The sequence below is a fragment of the Tenebrio molitor genome, chromosome 1 (assembly GCF_963966145.1).
Source record: "Tenebrio molitor chromosome 1, icTenMoli1.1, whole genome shotgun sequence".
NCBI classification, from domain to species: domain Eukaryota; kingdom Metazoa; phylum Arthropoda; class Insecta; order Coleoptera; family Tenebrionidae; genus Tenebrio; species Tenebrio molitor.
In genome coordinates this window covers 3,477,152-3,494,511 of record NC_091046.1, presented here as the reverse complement: position 1 = coordinate 3,494,511, position 17,360 = coordinate 3,477,152, and the positions used below count along the sequence as shown (strand labels likewise).

Here is a 17,360-nt window from a genome sequence, read left to right as displayed (position 1 = left end):
TTGCACCAGTGTGATCTTCGCAGCAAGAGGGTTTGTGTCGAATGAGGCAAAAGTATTGGGTGATTCAAAATGATTGTGGATAAATATGGCAACTATGTACGAAAATTTATACCAGGTGTATTATGAAAAATCTTTGGTGCTATAACTTCCTTATTTTTTATCCGATTTTAATAAGTGATACGTAAAACAAAATCGTTTTAGAAACACTATAGCCCGATATGCTATGATTTTTTTTAACATTATATTTTTTGACAGACCGCAGCTAACTTTGTTTTTTTAAGTTGCACTGTATATTTTTTTATCTTTATTCTGATAGATGTTTATCTTCTGAATACACAAACATCAAAATAAAAATCAAAAATTTGTTTTTAATAAAAAAAAATAGAATTTTCAAAAATCAAGTAACCATAATTTTACTATATAGCAAATGTTCGAAGTTAAGTTTAATAAAAATTCTGGTGGTATTTGTTCACATACTGCTACGATTCTTCTTACTATAGTGTGTTTTTTTTTTAGAACGAAGTAGGTGGCATCAGCATCGGCCGCCCCATTTACACAATATAATTCTTAGAATTGTGTTAAATTGGTTGCCTATAGTAGAGGGGTAATTTTAAAAACAAAGAAAATTTCAATGTTATTTGTTTTTTTGGCATTTTATTATAAATTAGTGTCTACAAATTCATTTAAGAACAAGAACAACATTTGTTCAATGTGGGTAATTCCCTCCTTAGAAAAAAGGAATGAACAATTTGCCTGATATTTTTTCCGCCTCGTCCAATTTTTGATAGAAACTCATGCAATTCCTTTTCCTTGGTGGCGATTTCACTCCAATGTCAGACCAATTCCCGCTGCTTCAGACACCCTTTTTACCATTTCAGTTTTGGAGAGCGCTTCATTCTGCTCTCTAAATTTCGCGTATATATTATGTATAGTAAATTCAAAAAACTCCTGGACTGTCAAAATTAAATTTGAAATAAAATGCTTGTTTTGACTGTACTTGGATATAAAAAATGTTCGTTAGAGTGTACTGACATCAAAATCTAGTTACAAAATATATTTAGGTTATGTTTTCATTTTTAATAATTGAACTAAAAATGTTTTGAATCATTCATTGCTTCGAACACTTGAAACGAAATGCAGCATCTAAATGAATGAGGGCAATTTAATAAAGTTTAAAACACGCGACAAACTGAAAACAGGTAACAAATTAAACAACAACCAAAATCATCCAAAATAAACTAATCTGTTTCATTTATTCAGAAGAAAATTATTTAACACTTGATTAACACTTATCTCTCCAAAATTTTGATTTGTGAATCACAAGAACGAACACCAATTCTTAGTTAACAATACTGGAGCGGCTTTGGCACAAATTTGTAATTTCTTCCCGTTATTATCACTTTTTTGTTTGTTGCTCATAATAATTTCTTATGGCCCTCTTCTCTCGCGCCAATACCACCCTAGTTCGTTTTGAACTTTCCATTTTAACCCTTTTACAAAATACACTTAAATAATTTTGCAATTTATTTGACAATGTCAATTTAAACAAATGAATAGTTTGAAAAATTTAAAAATCATAGATAACAACTGGGCAATATGAAAATAACTAGTGATTTAACCAACCTAACAACTGCAATTTTGATTTTGACAGTCCAGATGTTTATTGAATTGACTTTATCATTATTTTCCCCTGGAATTTTTTTTCACAACAGAACCAGGTTGTTCTTCTTCCATTATGCTACACCAAAATGCTAAAATCGTGCACCAACAAACGACACTTTAACTTTGTGCGCGAGAATTTGACGGTGACGCAAAAATTATGACATATGTATTTCAAAATTAATAAAGATTAGAGATTTTTAAAAATTATTTGGTAATTATAGTTCAATGTAAATAAGGCTTGTCACGTGGTGCAAAATAGAGTAATCTGATTTGTCAATTTCAGTCCCCATATCCCGCAACGTTTCGTTCTTAAAACAAATAAACTACAAATCATCTCTGTTATCGGCCGGAGTCAAATAGACATTGTCTGGAATGTCCATAGCTCTCTTAGTCACTTTGCAAAATTAGAATGCACTTTTATTACTGTTTAATGTGACTGTTTGATTAAAAAAAAATCCATTACTTTTTAATTTCATCTTTTTGTTTCTATGCATGAGCATGGTTGTTTACATTTTCATATTCAAAATAAAAATATCTATAAAACTGAGCAAACTTTTGTTTGACACATCATTTATTAAAATCGTATGAAAAATAAGGAAGTTACGGCACCAAAGATTTTTCATAATACACCCGGTATGGCAACTGTGTGGATGGGGTAGAGTTGACATTTTTATGACATTTCATAGGCGTGCATTTGATTTTTTTTATACCACTGCATATTGACTTGACAATTTTCAAAATTGCGCGACTATGAACTGTCGAAGAAATGTCAACTCTATCCTACCTACACAGTTGTCACATAAATTTTCGTACTATGCCAGCGAATAAATTTCGGACACCAAATTTGCTGTCATTTGGAAAAATTAAATGTAGTCAAAGCTTTATTGTCATAATTTCTGACATATTAAAATTATTTTCTCAATACTTCAAAGAAACGTCAGATTAACTGAGTCTGAACATGTGAATTGTGTCAAAGTGACAACTGTGGAAAATAAGGTTATTAATATGTAAAGGGTGTTTTACAACTAATGACAATGACATGAAATTTATTCGCTGGGATAGTACATAGTTGCCATATTTATCCACAACCATTTTGAATCACCCAATAGATTAGTTCAATTGGCAGCTCTTGTTCAAATATTGCTGTTGCCAAACAAACATATCCAGGATTTTTAACCTCTAGAGAAACTTGACAGTTGCCAAATACAAACTAGTGCTACCAACTGAACTACGACTATCACGGCCTACTCGATATTTTTTCCGATGCACGATGTCAACTGTCAAATCGCCATCTTATTCTTTGACTTTTATGTCAGGGACAGAGAATCAAGAACCATCTCAATATTTATTGAAATGGAAAAGAAAAATTGATCAATTAATGTGACAACTTTGCGATTTCTTATCGGTTTCTCATATAATTATTATCTTAGTGTGACGCCATATAATTTTTTCCCTTTATCTATAAAATTCTTATCGCAAGACAGTTTATTTGTGACATCTGTCAAGTCGACATAGATTGATAATGTCGTTTGTGAATAAAAGCATCATTTTGAAGTCAGAGTACAACTCAGGAGTAATTTGCAAAGTCAGTTAGAAGAAAGCAGCAGGAAGAACAGAAAGCAAAAGGAATGTATCTACTGTACATCTTCGCTTCCGCCTACATAACTTCTGTCAAGCTGAAGTGAGCAAACAACTGCATGAAAATTATATGACTCTTGATGGAGTACCTACTGTTTTCGCATCAAAAAGCGAAGATCTTTGATTGTGAATTCCTTTAACACCAAATGAGAGTATTCGCATTCTTCAAACAATTTGTCAAAAAGTTTCAATTTTCTAGTGATCTTCTAGAAAAATAGTTTGTACAATATGTCCTACATTTATCCCTCTTTGGATCCAATTTGGTTGGTGATGATAACATTCTAGATAACTTTATCAGTTGCTGAATTTTAGAAGCAGTAATTATCTCACAACCGAAATGATCAGCACGAGACCAACCCTCGCTCAAGTCGCTTCCATTTTGGGAATTGTCGGTATCGCAATACTTTCACCTCGGTAAGTCTCATTTTGCTGTTGCAGTGCCAGGGAGCAGTGTACGTTGTCGTCTCCGCCAAATGCATCCTCGAGTACATTCTGAATACTCCTCCAGAGAATCTCTTCGAGTACAACTACAACCTCAACTACCCCGTGTGTGTCAAGTTCTTGTGGGGTCAGTACCGTTACTTGGGGTACACAACCGTACTCATTCTATAAGATTTTAGAGTACACCGATTTCCCATCGAGCTATATTCTCACACCGAATTCTTTCACGGCGATTATGACACTCTCTCTTGGTTTCAACATTGTCTGGATGCGAATTTCGGCAAGAATAAAACGATGTAAAACATTAAATATTGAAGGTTTCTCTGTTCAAATATTATCTTTCAGATGGGACCAACGACGACTCAACGAAGCTTTTGTCAAACTGGGCGATAATCGTGTTTGCTATCTCTGGTATCGATTTGCTCTTGTTTACATTAATAGCAAAAGATTACGACCAAAATTGCAACAAAAGTGTTGACAAGAATCAAACAGAATTGCAAATGATCGGAGTTAGGATAATTTGCAGTAGTGTGATGTATCCCATGTTGATTCTAACAGCCAGAGGGTTTATCTTCTGGGTTGTTAATTTGATATTTGCAATTGTGATTTGGACAACTGTCAGAAATGTCAACGTTTTGGGATATCTTCCTTTCAAAAGAACAAACAAACAGACGTTTGTAAATGTCTAAGAAAACAATAAAAACTGATTTTTCGTGGCTCTAGTTTTTATTCTTTGACTGGTTGGGAATCCATCTGAAAAAGTGTTGAAAAAATAAAACAAAAAAATGTTGATTTGTCATTTGCTAAAAATATTTTTTTGAACTCACTATCTTCAAAATGACGTTTCACGACTGCGTAGTAGTGCGCGAAATCGACGTTCGCGTACTAGTGCGAATGCTTTTCGAGCATTGTGAAAATAATTTGACTTGAGATAATAATAAACTCTGGACAAATCAGACATAATGTAAGCATCAAAAAATATTGATGCGAGAAGACGTATTCGGCACATTCGCGCAAATGAAGCACTCGCTCCTTCGTCGCTCGTGCCTCAAATAATGCGCGGAAAATGTCTTCGTGCACTTATTTCGTAACTAACTATTAAAGTACCCTTCCCGTATCTCATAAGTTCTTGAAGTTTTCCAAGGAGTTCTCCGTACATTTACCCATTTCATTTATATTTATCTCTTCTTCTTTTCGACAAACTTTCGAACTCCCCTTTTGTTAAAAACTCCTTCCTCTTTCTTACTTACGAAATCGTCAGCTCCGAAAGACGTCAGCTAACGCCACGCCTCACGGGCACCCACGCTCGTCACCCAACCTCGGAAAGATTCCAATCAAAAATTAGTCAACTGTATCCTGTTTGTTTTAGATCTTTATCTCCAAACTTCCGACAAAATCCACATTGTTAAGTTTTTGTCACAGATCACAGTTCTCTTTCTTCACTGCTTTATACTTTGTTTAGATGTTTGCGAGCAAGGATTTTACTGTTGAGAAAAGTATGCAACAGAGTAAGATAATGAGCGGCCTAGATGAAAATAGAAAATCGGAACAATCCTTATCTTATCGGAATATATCGTTTCCTAGTAAGACAAGATAGCAAAAATAATTCCTGTCGGCATTACTTTTAGTGTAAGGTGAAAGTGAACGATCATGCCGTTATCCAGCTCCCAAAAAACTCTAGGACATGTGGCAGGACTCCTGGGAACGGTGAGACGAAAATTTTTTGCAACTTTGCATTTTTCCAATAATTTTTGCAGCTTCAAGGATTCGCTTGGTTTCTGATGTCACTGCTGTGCTTAATCTTTTATTATCAAGGACTACATGTTGATCCCTCTTCGATTTCATTTGCCACCGCCGTTTATCTGAGGTTTTTGGACAGTACGTCACAATAAACTTGTCACTTCTTTCCCTAACATATTTTGTCTCAGAGAATGGCTTTTCTTCGTCAGAAATGATCGTCATACCTGAAGGTTTCTCCGCATTCAACTGGGTGTACGTCGTGACGGCCCTGAGCTGGGCCCTGTTGTCGCTCTTTTTATGCTACGGTAAATAGATACGCAAGTGGTGAGTCAGTGCGAGAGATGGCGCCGCTGTCTTCTCTTTCCGCACGGAGGTACCACGTATCGACAATTGTTTTCTAGATATAACCGAGCATTGTGGCCAAGCGCCTACCGCGCCACTTTGCATTCGGCAGGTCCCGGGTTCTAACCCCGGTGCCGCCTGACCTGGTGTGGGCTTTTTTTCATCCCATCGTGGTATGAGCACAGGTCTCATATCACAGATAAGGCGAATGCTGGCTCAGTAACCTACCACCTTCCTTCCGCACCCATCCTCACCGTACCCATCCCGAATCTTCCCGCCAATGTGGCTGAAAAGGCTCTGGAAAGCCCTTCGGGGGGAATGAAAAATGTATCCTTTTTCTAGATATCAAAAAAGACGCCCCGAAACTGTACAAGTCGATAAAGTGGTTCGTGTTCGCCACGTACTTCATCGCCATCTTGGATTTCATCTTGGTTGTTGCCATGGGCATAGATTATGACAAAGGCTGTACCGGAAATGTGTCTCCTAGGACTCACGAAATCTGTAAAAACGGAGTGCTTCCAGTTCTTGTAATCGTTGGTAGAGGAGGCGTCGTTTGGGTACTAAATCTAGTTTTGGCGTACCGCTTGAATAAAATCGGTAGAATGGCCAAATTGGTACGTCAGCAGCAAAGTTTTCCGGTTTGGTAGTTACTCTTTTTTTGTTGCAGGAATGGGAAGCGACAGAGAGAGAACAGTAAGATTTTCTCGTTCTTACTATCATTACTATTATTTATTGTTGTTGTTGTAGACTTGAATCCCAGTCGATTGACGTTAGTGGTATTTGTGCAATGTCTGCAATCGATGCTTCAGAAGATGCCATTTCTGTGTTTTCTCAGTCTAGTCTTAACATGCCTAGGTATGAATACCGGTACGAGTACCAATATGCTTACAGACCTACGACGGAATATAGAATAAATCCAATAACTGGCATGAGCGAAACGTACTCTACAATGTCTTATTCTTTAGGTTTAGATTATGTGCTAAAAGAAAGATATTAAAGAGTGTAATTAATTATGTTATTATTGAAATATTCTTGTAAATAAACTAATTTAATTTTATGTTTTGTCCTTGATTATTATCTAGAAACACTCATTCTCACCAATCGTCACAATCTCGCAGGCAGTTGTAAGACATCACAAACTCGCCTTTCTCGATCCCTTTTAATAACCGTGTCGTTATAATTTGGAGTGAGTTTAAATCCACACCTGATATACTGTGCATTTTCTGTACACTCACAAACTCGCTTTCTGTCATACATTATACGATCAGTATAACAGTATGACAGTTGTCAAATACAAATTAGTGCTGCCAACTGAAACACAAAAATCATGGCCTTCTCGATTCTTTTTCCGATCGTACGATGCCAACTGTCAAATCAAAAACTGTTATACTGTTTGCCTCTTACGCCAGAGACAGTAAATGAAGAACCATCTCAATTTTAAGGAAATCGAATAGAAAAATTGCTCAATAAATGTGACAACTTTGTGATTTCTTATCATTTTCCCATATCTTCACTTTTTCAAAGAAATTAATCAAAAATGTTGAATTCTCGTGTTCTCTAAAGCACGAACCCATTCAGAACGGGAAGATCCCCAAGTAGAAGCGAAGAAGGAAATAAAAGCAAGAAAATGGATAAGGAAATGAAAACCATGATTAGAGGAAAACAAAGTATGTACTGAGAAAGGAATTAGCGGCAGTGAGAAACGAGAAGGGGGAGTGAAGGTAAGAATTAGGGGCCGTGAGATGTGAGGAAGAGAAGAAAAATGGCACGCGGAGGAGGTAGATTGGATGAAAAGGATGGAAATGATAAGAGGAAAAGATGGAACAAAGACTAAAGAGAAAAGAACGAGAGGAAGAATAATGTTATAATAACCGGAATAGGGGGAATAAGAGGAAATATGTATAGAGAGAGGGAGATAGGGGTGAAAGTGAACGTAAGGGAAGCATTTAAAATAAATAAAGATAAAGATAAAGATAAAGAAAAAGAACATTATGCTAAATAAGAGTAAGTTGAAGGAAAGAAAAGGTGAGAGGATGTACCTATATACATAGATGACGATTTGACAAGCGAAGAAAGGAAAACACAAAAGAAGTTAAGAGAGGTGGCTAGAGAAAAGAGAGATAGGGGAAAAAGGGTGAAAATAGGATACGGGAAGATACAGATACAGGGGGAATGGTTTATATGGGATGATGGAGAGGAGAAACTGAAGAAAAAATTTTATAGGAAGTAGAGAAGAAGAGAAGACGACCCGGAGAGAAGGCGAATAAAAAAGTTGATGGACAAAGAAAACGGAAACCGGAAAAGAAGCACAAAGGGGAAAGTAGTTACGGAAAGGTACAAATGGGAAGGTCAAGGGGCAAAAAGAGAAATGGAAAAGGGAAGAGCTATCGGGAGAATAATAACAGAGGGGAACTTGGGAATTAAAGAAAAACAACAAGAAAAGGAAGAAGAAGAAAATAATGACGGTAAAGATGTACAGTAAAGAGATGAAGACAACAAGAAAACGTGTCGAAGACGCAAGGAAAGAAAATAGGGAAGAATGTATGTGGGATATAGTTTAAGCAAACAAGATTTGTAACAACTTTTAATGATAAATTGTAATGTCTCTCGAAAATACAACGTCAAACAATAATAAACTTCTCCTCGCCCACTATCCATTTCCTACAACTCGGCCATCCTGAAATTCGTTCGCCTCGAACGAGTCGAGATCTTCTTGACACCAGGGCTTCATCATCTCAGCGCACGATTTGGTTGTTCTCGGACCGTCATGTGTACCGATCTTCTTAACATCATAGCGGTCATTTCCAATTTTCTTGATTACTTCATACGGACCTAAATATTTGGGCAGTATTTTGGCAGTAGTCTTAAATTGGGTTCTTTTGATGGCAACTTGGTCTCCAGGTTTATATTCTCTTGCCATTTTACGTTTCCTGTTGTAATTCTTGATGTTTTCCTCCTGGATCTTCTTAATCTGTTGTTTCGCTTCTTTGCGCAGTTCATCTCTTTCTTCAATAAACAATTTTGCATATTCTTCTTCGATGACTTCTTGCAGACGAATGTCTTCTGATCTCAACATTTTCACACCAAACAACAGTTCGAATGGAGACGTGTTAATGCTACGTTGATGAGTACTATTGAGTGCTTCTTGTAACGGTCGTACTTGTCGATACCATGCTTCTGGTTTTTCAAAAGACAACTTGGTTAATACAGGAATAATAATTCGGTTAATCCGTTCAACCTGTCCGTTTCCCCTTGGTACACCCGTAGTTACGTTTATATGTTTGATATTTTCGTCAGTGCAATACTGTTGAAAATCTGTGCATGTAAATGCTGAACCTCTGTCGGTAATAATTGTTCTTGGATTACCAAAGACTTGTTTCATATCTTCAAATTTATTCAAAACTTCTTTTGCATTCGTAGTCTTAGTCGGATGCAACCATACAAACTTAGAAAAACCGTCAATGATCACCAACAAATAGCGATAACCCTTCTTAGTGGAGTCAAGAGGTCCCACATGATCAGCATGATACACTTGTAGAGGTTTATCTCCTTTGGGAATTGGGTGTAAGAGACCTTCTTGCTTCCCAGTCTTCCTTTCTGCTAAAATACAGGGAATACAATTGGCAATCACCTTCTTTATTTTGTTTTCTAATTTAGGGATATAATATTCTCTCGAAATAAGTTCACTCGTCTTCTTGCTTGCAAAATGTCCATTTTCATGAGCATTCTTTATTATCTGTTCTTGCATACCTGTCGGAATAACCAGCAGATTTTGGCCATTCTCTTCTTTATAGAGCAAATTTTTGTCTATTAGGTAACCTTCATATGGTTGATCGTGTAAAATTTTCATGATGGCTCTTAATTGGTCGTCTTGTTCTTGAGCTTTCCGTAGTTTTCCAAAGAACTCATTCTGAACGATCATAGCAATTGGATTTCGGCTTAAGGCATCACAGTGTTTCATCTGCATTCCAGGACGATGAATAATAGAATAATTAAATTCTTCAAGAAGAAGTGCCCATCTGGCTACCCGAGTGGACAAGTCTTTTTTATTCATAGTCATTGTAAAAGCGGCACAATCTGTAACAATCGTAAATTTGATTCCCAATAAGTAGACTCTGAACCTCTTGATAGCCTCTATTACAGCTAGCACCTCGAGTTCGTAACTATGATATTTTCTTTGAGCATCATTCGTTTTTCTACTCCAAAAGTAAACTGGATGTAATTCACTCTTTTCGTCATCCTTCTGGAATAGGATAGCTCCAAAACCATCTTGGCTTGCATCAGTATGCAATTCTGTCGCGCTTTCAAAGTCAAATATCTTCAAAACTGGTTCTTCACTTAGTTTTCGTTTTAATTCCTCAAATGAAGCTTTTTCTTCTGGTCCGAATTTAAATTCTCTTTTTCCTTTCAATATATCACTTAGCGGTCTTGCAATCAATGCATAGTCTTTGATAAATTTTCTAAAATAACCAGTTAGACCCAAAAAACTTTGAACAGTCTTAATTGTTGTTGGCTCTGGAAAATTTTGAACGGCGGCAATTTTTGTCAATGAGGGTCGTACTTTTCCAGCTTCTATATCATGCCCCAAATATTCTATCCTTTTCTGCAGGAATTTGCATTTCTTCCAGTTGAATTCTAGTCCGAACTCTTCAGCTCTACCGATGACTTTATGCAGCTTTACAAAACCTTCTTCTACGTTTTTTGATGGAATAATAAGATCATCCATGTAAATAATGACAACTTCATCTCTCATTAAATCTTTGAAAATTTCATTTATAAAACGTTGAAAAATAGCTGGTGAGTTACACAGCCCAAACGGAGTCTTTAAAAATTCGTACTGACCACTGGGTGTTACAAAAGCTGTGTATTTAATACTTTCTTCGGCAACAGGAACATGAAAAAATCCATTGCGCAAGTCTAGAATTGTAAACATCATCGCTGTTGACAATTTGTCGATTTGATCTTCAATTACTGGAAGAGGATAACGATCCTTCACGATCTTCTTATTTAATTTTCGATAGTCAACGCATATTCGAGTGCTTCCATTCTTCTTTTTTACCAAAACAATTGGACTTGCAAAATCAGAGCAACTGGGTCGAATAATTTTCTTTTCTAACCACTCTCTAATCTGTTCTTCGACTTCTTTCTTCTCAGGAATTGACAAACGGCGAGGTGATTGATAAATTGGTGTTTCATCTTCTAAAATAATCTTCGTAGATATTTTCGTGTTCTGAGTGTACTTTGGTTTGTAATTTTCTATCAGTTCACTAACCTGTTGCAGATAAATGTTCTCACCAACATCAGGAATTTCTTCTAAGTTAATCTGTAGTATACTTAATTCATCATCTTCTATTGTTGTATTCTCATCTTCTGCTGCGATTCTCTCTTGTACTTTCTTTTCATTATTCAGTAAGTTTGTTTCTTTCATTTCGGTTACATCTTCAGTTACCATCACTCCTTCGGAATTCATGATTAACGTTACTTTATTCAAGATTGGTCTTCCAATTATGAGATTTATGGAGATTGCTTCATCTGATACAATGTGAATTTCGGTCACAAATTCGCAATTATCAATGTTTATTTTTGTCGAAAACTTTCCAAGTGTCTTTACCTTTCCATTTCCTAAACCAGTGAGTGTAAGTGGAGTTTCTTCAAAGCGTGGTGCACCTATTTTCAAAAAAGCACTTGCCTTAATTAAATTAACGTCACTTCCAGTATCGATTAGAGCTTCAAAATCTGTACCATAAAGTTTTAAATTTTTGAAATTTCTTGAATTTACTCGATCCGTTACTTCTCTATGGCAGATTTCATGATTTTCAGGTGGTTCTTCGTCTTGCAATGAATTTGACAAATACACTGTTGGGGATGATTTCTTTTCAATTTCGCTTTGTTTCTTCTGTTTATTATCTTCGTTGCATTCTTTTGCACGATGTCCATAATTATTACATTTAAAGCACTTCGTTCCCTTCTCTTTAAACTTGCAATCTGTTGATCTATGGCCTTTTAAACCACAATTGAAACAACGAATTTGCTTGCCTTCTTCTTTTTTATATTTCATATCTTGCTTCTTCATTACTTCTTCTGTAATCTCCGGTTCTTTCTTAGTTTTAAACATCTTCATTGAATTTTCTCTCAACGATTCGAAAATTTGAAGTTTTCTTTTAAACTCTTTTAAGTTATTAGCTCCGTAGAGAATAATTTTGTTACTCGTGTCGTCGGTGATGCCATCAATAGTATATTGGATAAGTGCATTATCTTCTACATTACCTCTTGAGGCCAGTTCTTTCATAATCAAAAAATATTCCTGAACAGTTTCTTTCTTCTGAATTTTTCTTGACGATAACATCTGATGTAAATGTGCGCTATTGAGTCGAGTTGAGAATTCAGACAACAAAGCTTCTCGCAGTTGACTCCAAGTAGAGATACCACATTCACTCTGTATATAAAGTTTAGCAAGACCTTTCAAAGATTTCTTGGCGAAAATGAATTTCTGTAATCGACCCCATCTTAACAAAACGGAAGTATCTTCAAAGTCTTGAATCCATTTTTCTACAGGATACTCGTCATTACCACTAAAAGGACGAATTGAATCTTCCACATCTCTAAAACTTAACGGAAAACATGAATTGCATTTTGCATAATCGTCATCTTCATCATCGTTGTGTCTGCTGCTTTCGAGGTTATTTACCCTTCTTAATCTTCTTTGATTTCTCTCTTCATCTTGGTCATCTTTGGTATTATTTTCTTTTTTCTTAGAGGTTGTGACTCTTCTTTCTTTGTTACTATTTTTCTTCTTTGAAGCTGTTACCACGTCATATTGCTCTGCATCGTCTTTATCGTCTTCATCATCGTCTTTATCATCTTCATCGTCTTTATCATCTTCGTCATCTTTATCATCTTCGTCGTCTTCATTTACTTCATTTTTCTCCAACATGCTAAGGTTCATTAAGTGGCAGCAAATTTTTCTTGATAGCTCGTCTTCGTCACCATCATTGTCGAGACAGAGAAGATTAGTAATAGAAATCAACTCTCTTACTTGCAAAGTCTCAACCACGTATTCTAGTTTGGTCTCAAATTCTTTAGAATTTTCGTCGAAATCGAATCCTTTGAATGTGCGCAGCCTTGATCTGTTTTTTCGATCACCTTCTGATTCGAAAATAAACATATGAAGGGCTTTAATCGACTTCACAGGAGCATTTTTGATATTGTCTCTGATAAAAGCAATTTCACCCAATGATGTCATTTTTTGTTTTAATTTCCTCGTAACTGTCACTTGTTTTTCACTTTTCCGTAAAATAATTAGAATTCCTCTAATTTATCACCGTTCTTCTTTCTACAATTCTCTGTTTATCTTGTTTCTATCCCGGTTGAGCCCCCAAAATTTGTGGGATATAGTTTAAGCAAACAAGATTTGTAACAACTTTTAATGATAAATTGTAATGTCTCTCGAAAATACAACGTCAAACAATAATAAACTTCTCCTCGCCCACTATCCATTTCCTACATGTATGCTCATGGGAGGGGACATCAACGGGAAAAGAAGAGAAAAAGGAGCAAGAAATTGGAAAGAAGAGAGGGGGGATGGGAAAAAAATCCAAAGACAAAGCGGAGAATGCAGCGAGGAAGGGACTGATGGAATGGATTGAAGAAAATGGATGGGAAGTGTTGAACGGGAACAAACAAGGGGATGAAGAAGGGGAATGGAGCTATGTAGGTAGCAGGGGGAAAACAGTGATAGATTACGGAATAGTGAAAGAAGAAGCATGGGAAAGAGTAGAATAGGAGAGAGAGCAGAGTCGGACCATCTCGAAATAGTTTTGAGGAAAAGAACAGAGAAGGAAAGGGGTGAGGGATAGGAATAAAACTGTTTTGGAATTGCTGTTGTATGTGTAAAGAAAACGTAATCAGGAATCGCAAAGCCCCTAGAGCAAAATAAAGCATTCTATCAATTTCATTTATATCTTTGCTTCTTTTCACCAAACTCTCGAACTCCCCTTTCGTTAAAAACTTCTTCGACGTGTTCATCTTTCTTGCTTATCAAAGGGTTAACGAGTCATCCCCATATCGTCAAAATACAAAAGGCGTCAGCCAACGCCACGCCACACGGGCACCTTGGTGCCCACGCTCGTCAGTTTATACTTTGTTTAGATCTTTCCTAAAGAAGATTGTTACTGTTGAGAAAAGTATGCAACAATGTAAGATAATGAGCGGTCTGGATGAAAAGAAAAATTCGGAAAAACCCTTATCTTAATCGGAGTTTATGCCTTTATCTAGCTCCCAAAAAACTCTAGGACATGTGGCAGGAGTCCTGCGAACGGTGAGACGAAAAAATTACCAACTTTTTCATTTTTTCAATAAATATTGCAGCTTCAAGGATTCTTTCATTATCAAGATGTAGACGTTGACCCATCTTCGAATTCATTTACCACCGCCGTTTATCTGAAGTTTTTGGACAGTACGTCACAATAAACTTGTCACTTCTTACCCTAACTTATGTTGTCTCAGAGAATGGCTATTCTTTGTCAGAAATGTTCGCCGCCTTCAATTGGATGTACGTCGTGACGGGCCTGAGCTGGACGATCTTGTCGCTAAATTTATGCTACGGTAAATAGATACGCAAGTGGTGGGTCAGTGCGAGAGATGGCGCCAGTGTCTTCTCTTTTCGCACGGAGCTACCACCTCTCGATACTCCTATCGACCATTCCTGTTTTCTAGGTACCAGAAAAGACGCTCCGAAACTGTACAAGTTAATGCACTGGTTCGCATTCGTCACGAACTTCATCGTCGTCTTGGTTATTACCTTGGCTGTAGATTATCACAATAGCTGTACCGGAAATGTGCCTCCTAGGACTCGCGAAATCTGTAGAAACGGAGTGGTTCCAGTTCTTGTAATCGTTGGCAGAGAAGGCGTCTTTTTTGTACTAAATGTAGTTTTGGCGTACCGTAAAATCGGTTCAATGGCGGAAGAGGTACGTTGGATCCATATATGTAGTTTTTGCGCTTGATAGTTACTCTTATTTTTGTTGCAGGAATGGAAAGCGACAAGGTAAGATACTACTAAGAAGGCCCCTTCAAGACACAGCTAATTTTTAAGGAAAACACCCCGATTTTCAAGGGTAAACAGAAAAGCAAAAAAATCGTGAAAACGCCATGATTTTCCAGGATAAACAGAAAAGCAAAAAAATTGTGAAAACACCCCCGATTTTCAAGGATAAACAGAAGTGATAAAATTTTAAACAAAATAGCCTGTTTTTCAAGACAGTTTGGGACACAGCACTTTTCAAGGGTAAACTGAAAAGCAAAAAAATTGTGAAAACACCCCGATTTTCAAGGTAAACAGAAAAGCAGAAAAAATCGTGAAGACACCCCCGATTTTAAGGTATATTTTAAAATTAACATTTTAAGGTAAAACACCCCGATTTTCAAGGGTAAGCAGAAAAGCAAAAAAAAAATCGTGAAAACACCCTGATTTTCAAGGTAGTTCAAAAAGTCTAAAATTTTAAGGTAAAACACCCTGATTTTCAAGGGTAAACTGAAAAGCAAAAAAATCGTGAAAACACCCCCGGTTTTAAGGTATATTTTAAAATTAACATTTTTCAAAGAATTTAAAAGAAAATTGATGCCAAAACAATATTCATTAACGACTTTAAAAGAGAAAATTAATTATTTATGATCCCATTACAAGAGTAAAAACATCTCCATATTTACAAATTCTTTCAATTGATAAGGTTTCCCATCCATGCGCATAAATACCGTATGGACCATTAGTCTCAGGTCGAAGATATGGGGTAGCAAAAGGTTTTACTTTGGTGCATTTTTCAAGTTCCTCTTTATATATTCTCACATATCCTTCTTTAATTCTTGTATAAATTTTTGTGACAATTTTTGATAGCATAATACAATGAATAAATTAAGTTTGTTTTTAAAATCCCTAATAAATTCTTCAGATAATTTTTGATATTTCGATATGCATAGCCAAACGACTTTATCTTGAAATTCTCTTATAAAGTCTTCAGATAATTTTTGATATTTCGATATATATGTCCTATCGACTTTATCTTGAAATTCTCTTATAAAGTCTTCAGATAATTTTTGATATTTCGATATATATGTCCTATCGACTTTGTCTTGAAATTCTCTTATAAAGTCTTCAGATAATTTTTGATATTTCGATATGCATAGCCAAACGACTTTATCTTGAAATTCTCTTATAAAGTCTTCAGATAGTTTTTGATATCTTGATATATCAGCCCAATTGAGTACATTTTGAAACTCTCTAATAAAACCTTCAGATAAATTTTTATTAGTAGAAAAGAAAAACCAATCAGCAATATCATCTTCTGTCATTGAGTCAAGTTTTGTCATTTTGTTTTCTACAGCAGTAAAATAACCGTAATCATCTGAGTCACTTGAGTCAGAGTTTTCATGATTACAGTTAATTATATCCATAATTTATTAGAAAACAATTATATGAAAATGATCACAAACGATTAATTAGTTTTATTATTTGATCGATAAGACCACATTTAAATCCAAAAACTGTCAAGTCAAATTTATCAGATTTAACTAATGTATTCGAAATATCATCAAATTCGTAAAACATTTTATCTTTAAAGAAATATAAATTTCTACAGTGAGCGGCAAAAGTATGGAATAAATTCCTTAAAAATTAAACAAAATTGTTTTCAAAAAAATCTTTGGACAGGTCAATTTTAGTTTATAAAAATACATATTTTAGTATAAAATAAAATTAAAAGCAGTCATTTGTTTTCGAGTTATGACGTCATCGATACTTTTTTTAAATGGAAACCCCCTATTTTTTTTCTTCATTCTGATAGCCCTTTTAATTGTCTAAACACCAGTATAAAAATTTTGTTACCTTACATAAGGAAATTTTTGAGAAAAAAAAAAAATGAGGGACGGAGCCGAGTCGAAGACCCGGCCTAGTAACTTTCCCGACATCAATTTAAACCAATCTGAATTGACCCGAGATACCTACCTTGTCCGTGTTAACTCACATAAGTCGTCTTCTAATTCTCGCAAATAGTAAATATCATTTCCAACATAAAAACACATGCCCTTTCAACTGGTAATGTCAAATTTCCATGTCACCTCATTATTTTTTCGAGCAACCCCCACCCTCTTCCACCCCTTGTAGTCGGATTGACACCAAACTCTATTCGGTGGTCACTATTACAGAGTTATTTCTAATGGCAAGAACCGAGATTTTTTTGTTAAAAGTTTCAGCAGTTATCGCCGTCGACCTATGAAGACGTAAATTACTTTATAAGCCCCCATATTGGAAAAATCCGCAAATGGTAAACATCGTTTCCGACATAAAAACACATGCCCTTTCAAATGGTGAAGTCAAATTTCCATATTCCCTTATAATTTTTTCGACCTACCCCCACCCTCTTCCACCCCCCGTGGTCCGATTGACACCAAAAGCTTTTCAACTCGAGAGACCACGGGTAAGTTTGTGTTGGTCAAATTAGAAATCAATCGGTCAAAGCGTTTTTGAGTAATCGTGGGAGAAC

General features: G+C 35.8%; 1 protein-coding gene and 1 long non-coding RNA gene across 3 annotated transcripts; both read left to right on the top strand.

Moving 5' to 3' along the window:
- The first annotated feature begins 3,146 nt into the window (after positions 1-3,146).
- On the top strand, positions 3,147-4,457 carry LOC138128851 (uncharacterized). 2 transcript variants are annotated; one of them, XR_011158936.1, is made up of 5 exons: positions 3,147-3,563; positions 3,613-3,688; positions 3,739-3,868; positions 3,921-4,037; positions 4,087-4,457. It is a non-coding gene; the product is annotated as an uncharacterized lncRNA (long non-coding RNA). The 2 variants fall into 2 exon arrangements; XR_011158935.1 differs by having other exon boundaries at positions 3,148-3,688.
- Positions 4,458-5,214: 757 nt separating this feature from the next.
- LOC138128846 (uncharacterized) lies at positions 5,215-6,880 on the top strand. The gene is made up of 6 exons (XM_069045049.1): positions 5,215-5,448; positions 5,499-5,619; positions 5,670-5,786; positions 6,166-6,437; positions 6,491-6,516; positions 6,571-6,880. Exons 1-6 carry the CDS (start codon positions 5,392-5,394, stop codon positions 6,818-6,820), a joined length of 843 nt encoding a protein of 280 aa, XP_068901150.1. The 5' UTR covers positions 5,215-5,391; the 3' UTR covers positions 6,821-6,880.
- The last annotated feature ends 10,480 nt before the right edge of the window (positions 6,881-17,360 follow it).

What these genes read in the sequence shown, in the direction of transcription:
- LOC138128846 (XM_069045049.1), top strand. Translation starts at nt 5,392, where the DNA reads ATGCCGTTATCCAGCTCCCAAAAAACTCTAGGACATGTGGCAGGACTC. An exon ending in TTATCTGAGGTTTTTGGACA is followed by an intron (nt 5,620 to 5,669) that starts GTACGTCACAAT and finishes ATTTTGTCTCAG; the next exon opens with AGAATGGCTTTTCTTCGTCA. An exon ending in GAAGCGACAGAGAGAGAACA is followed by an intron (nt 6,517 to 6,570) that starts GTAAGATTTTCT and finishes TTGTTGTTGTAG; the next exon opens with ACTTGAATCCCAGTCGATTG.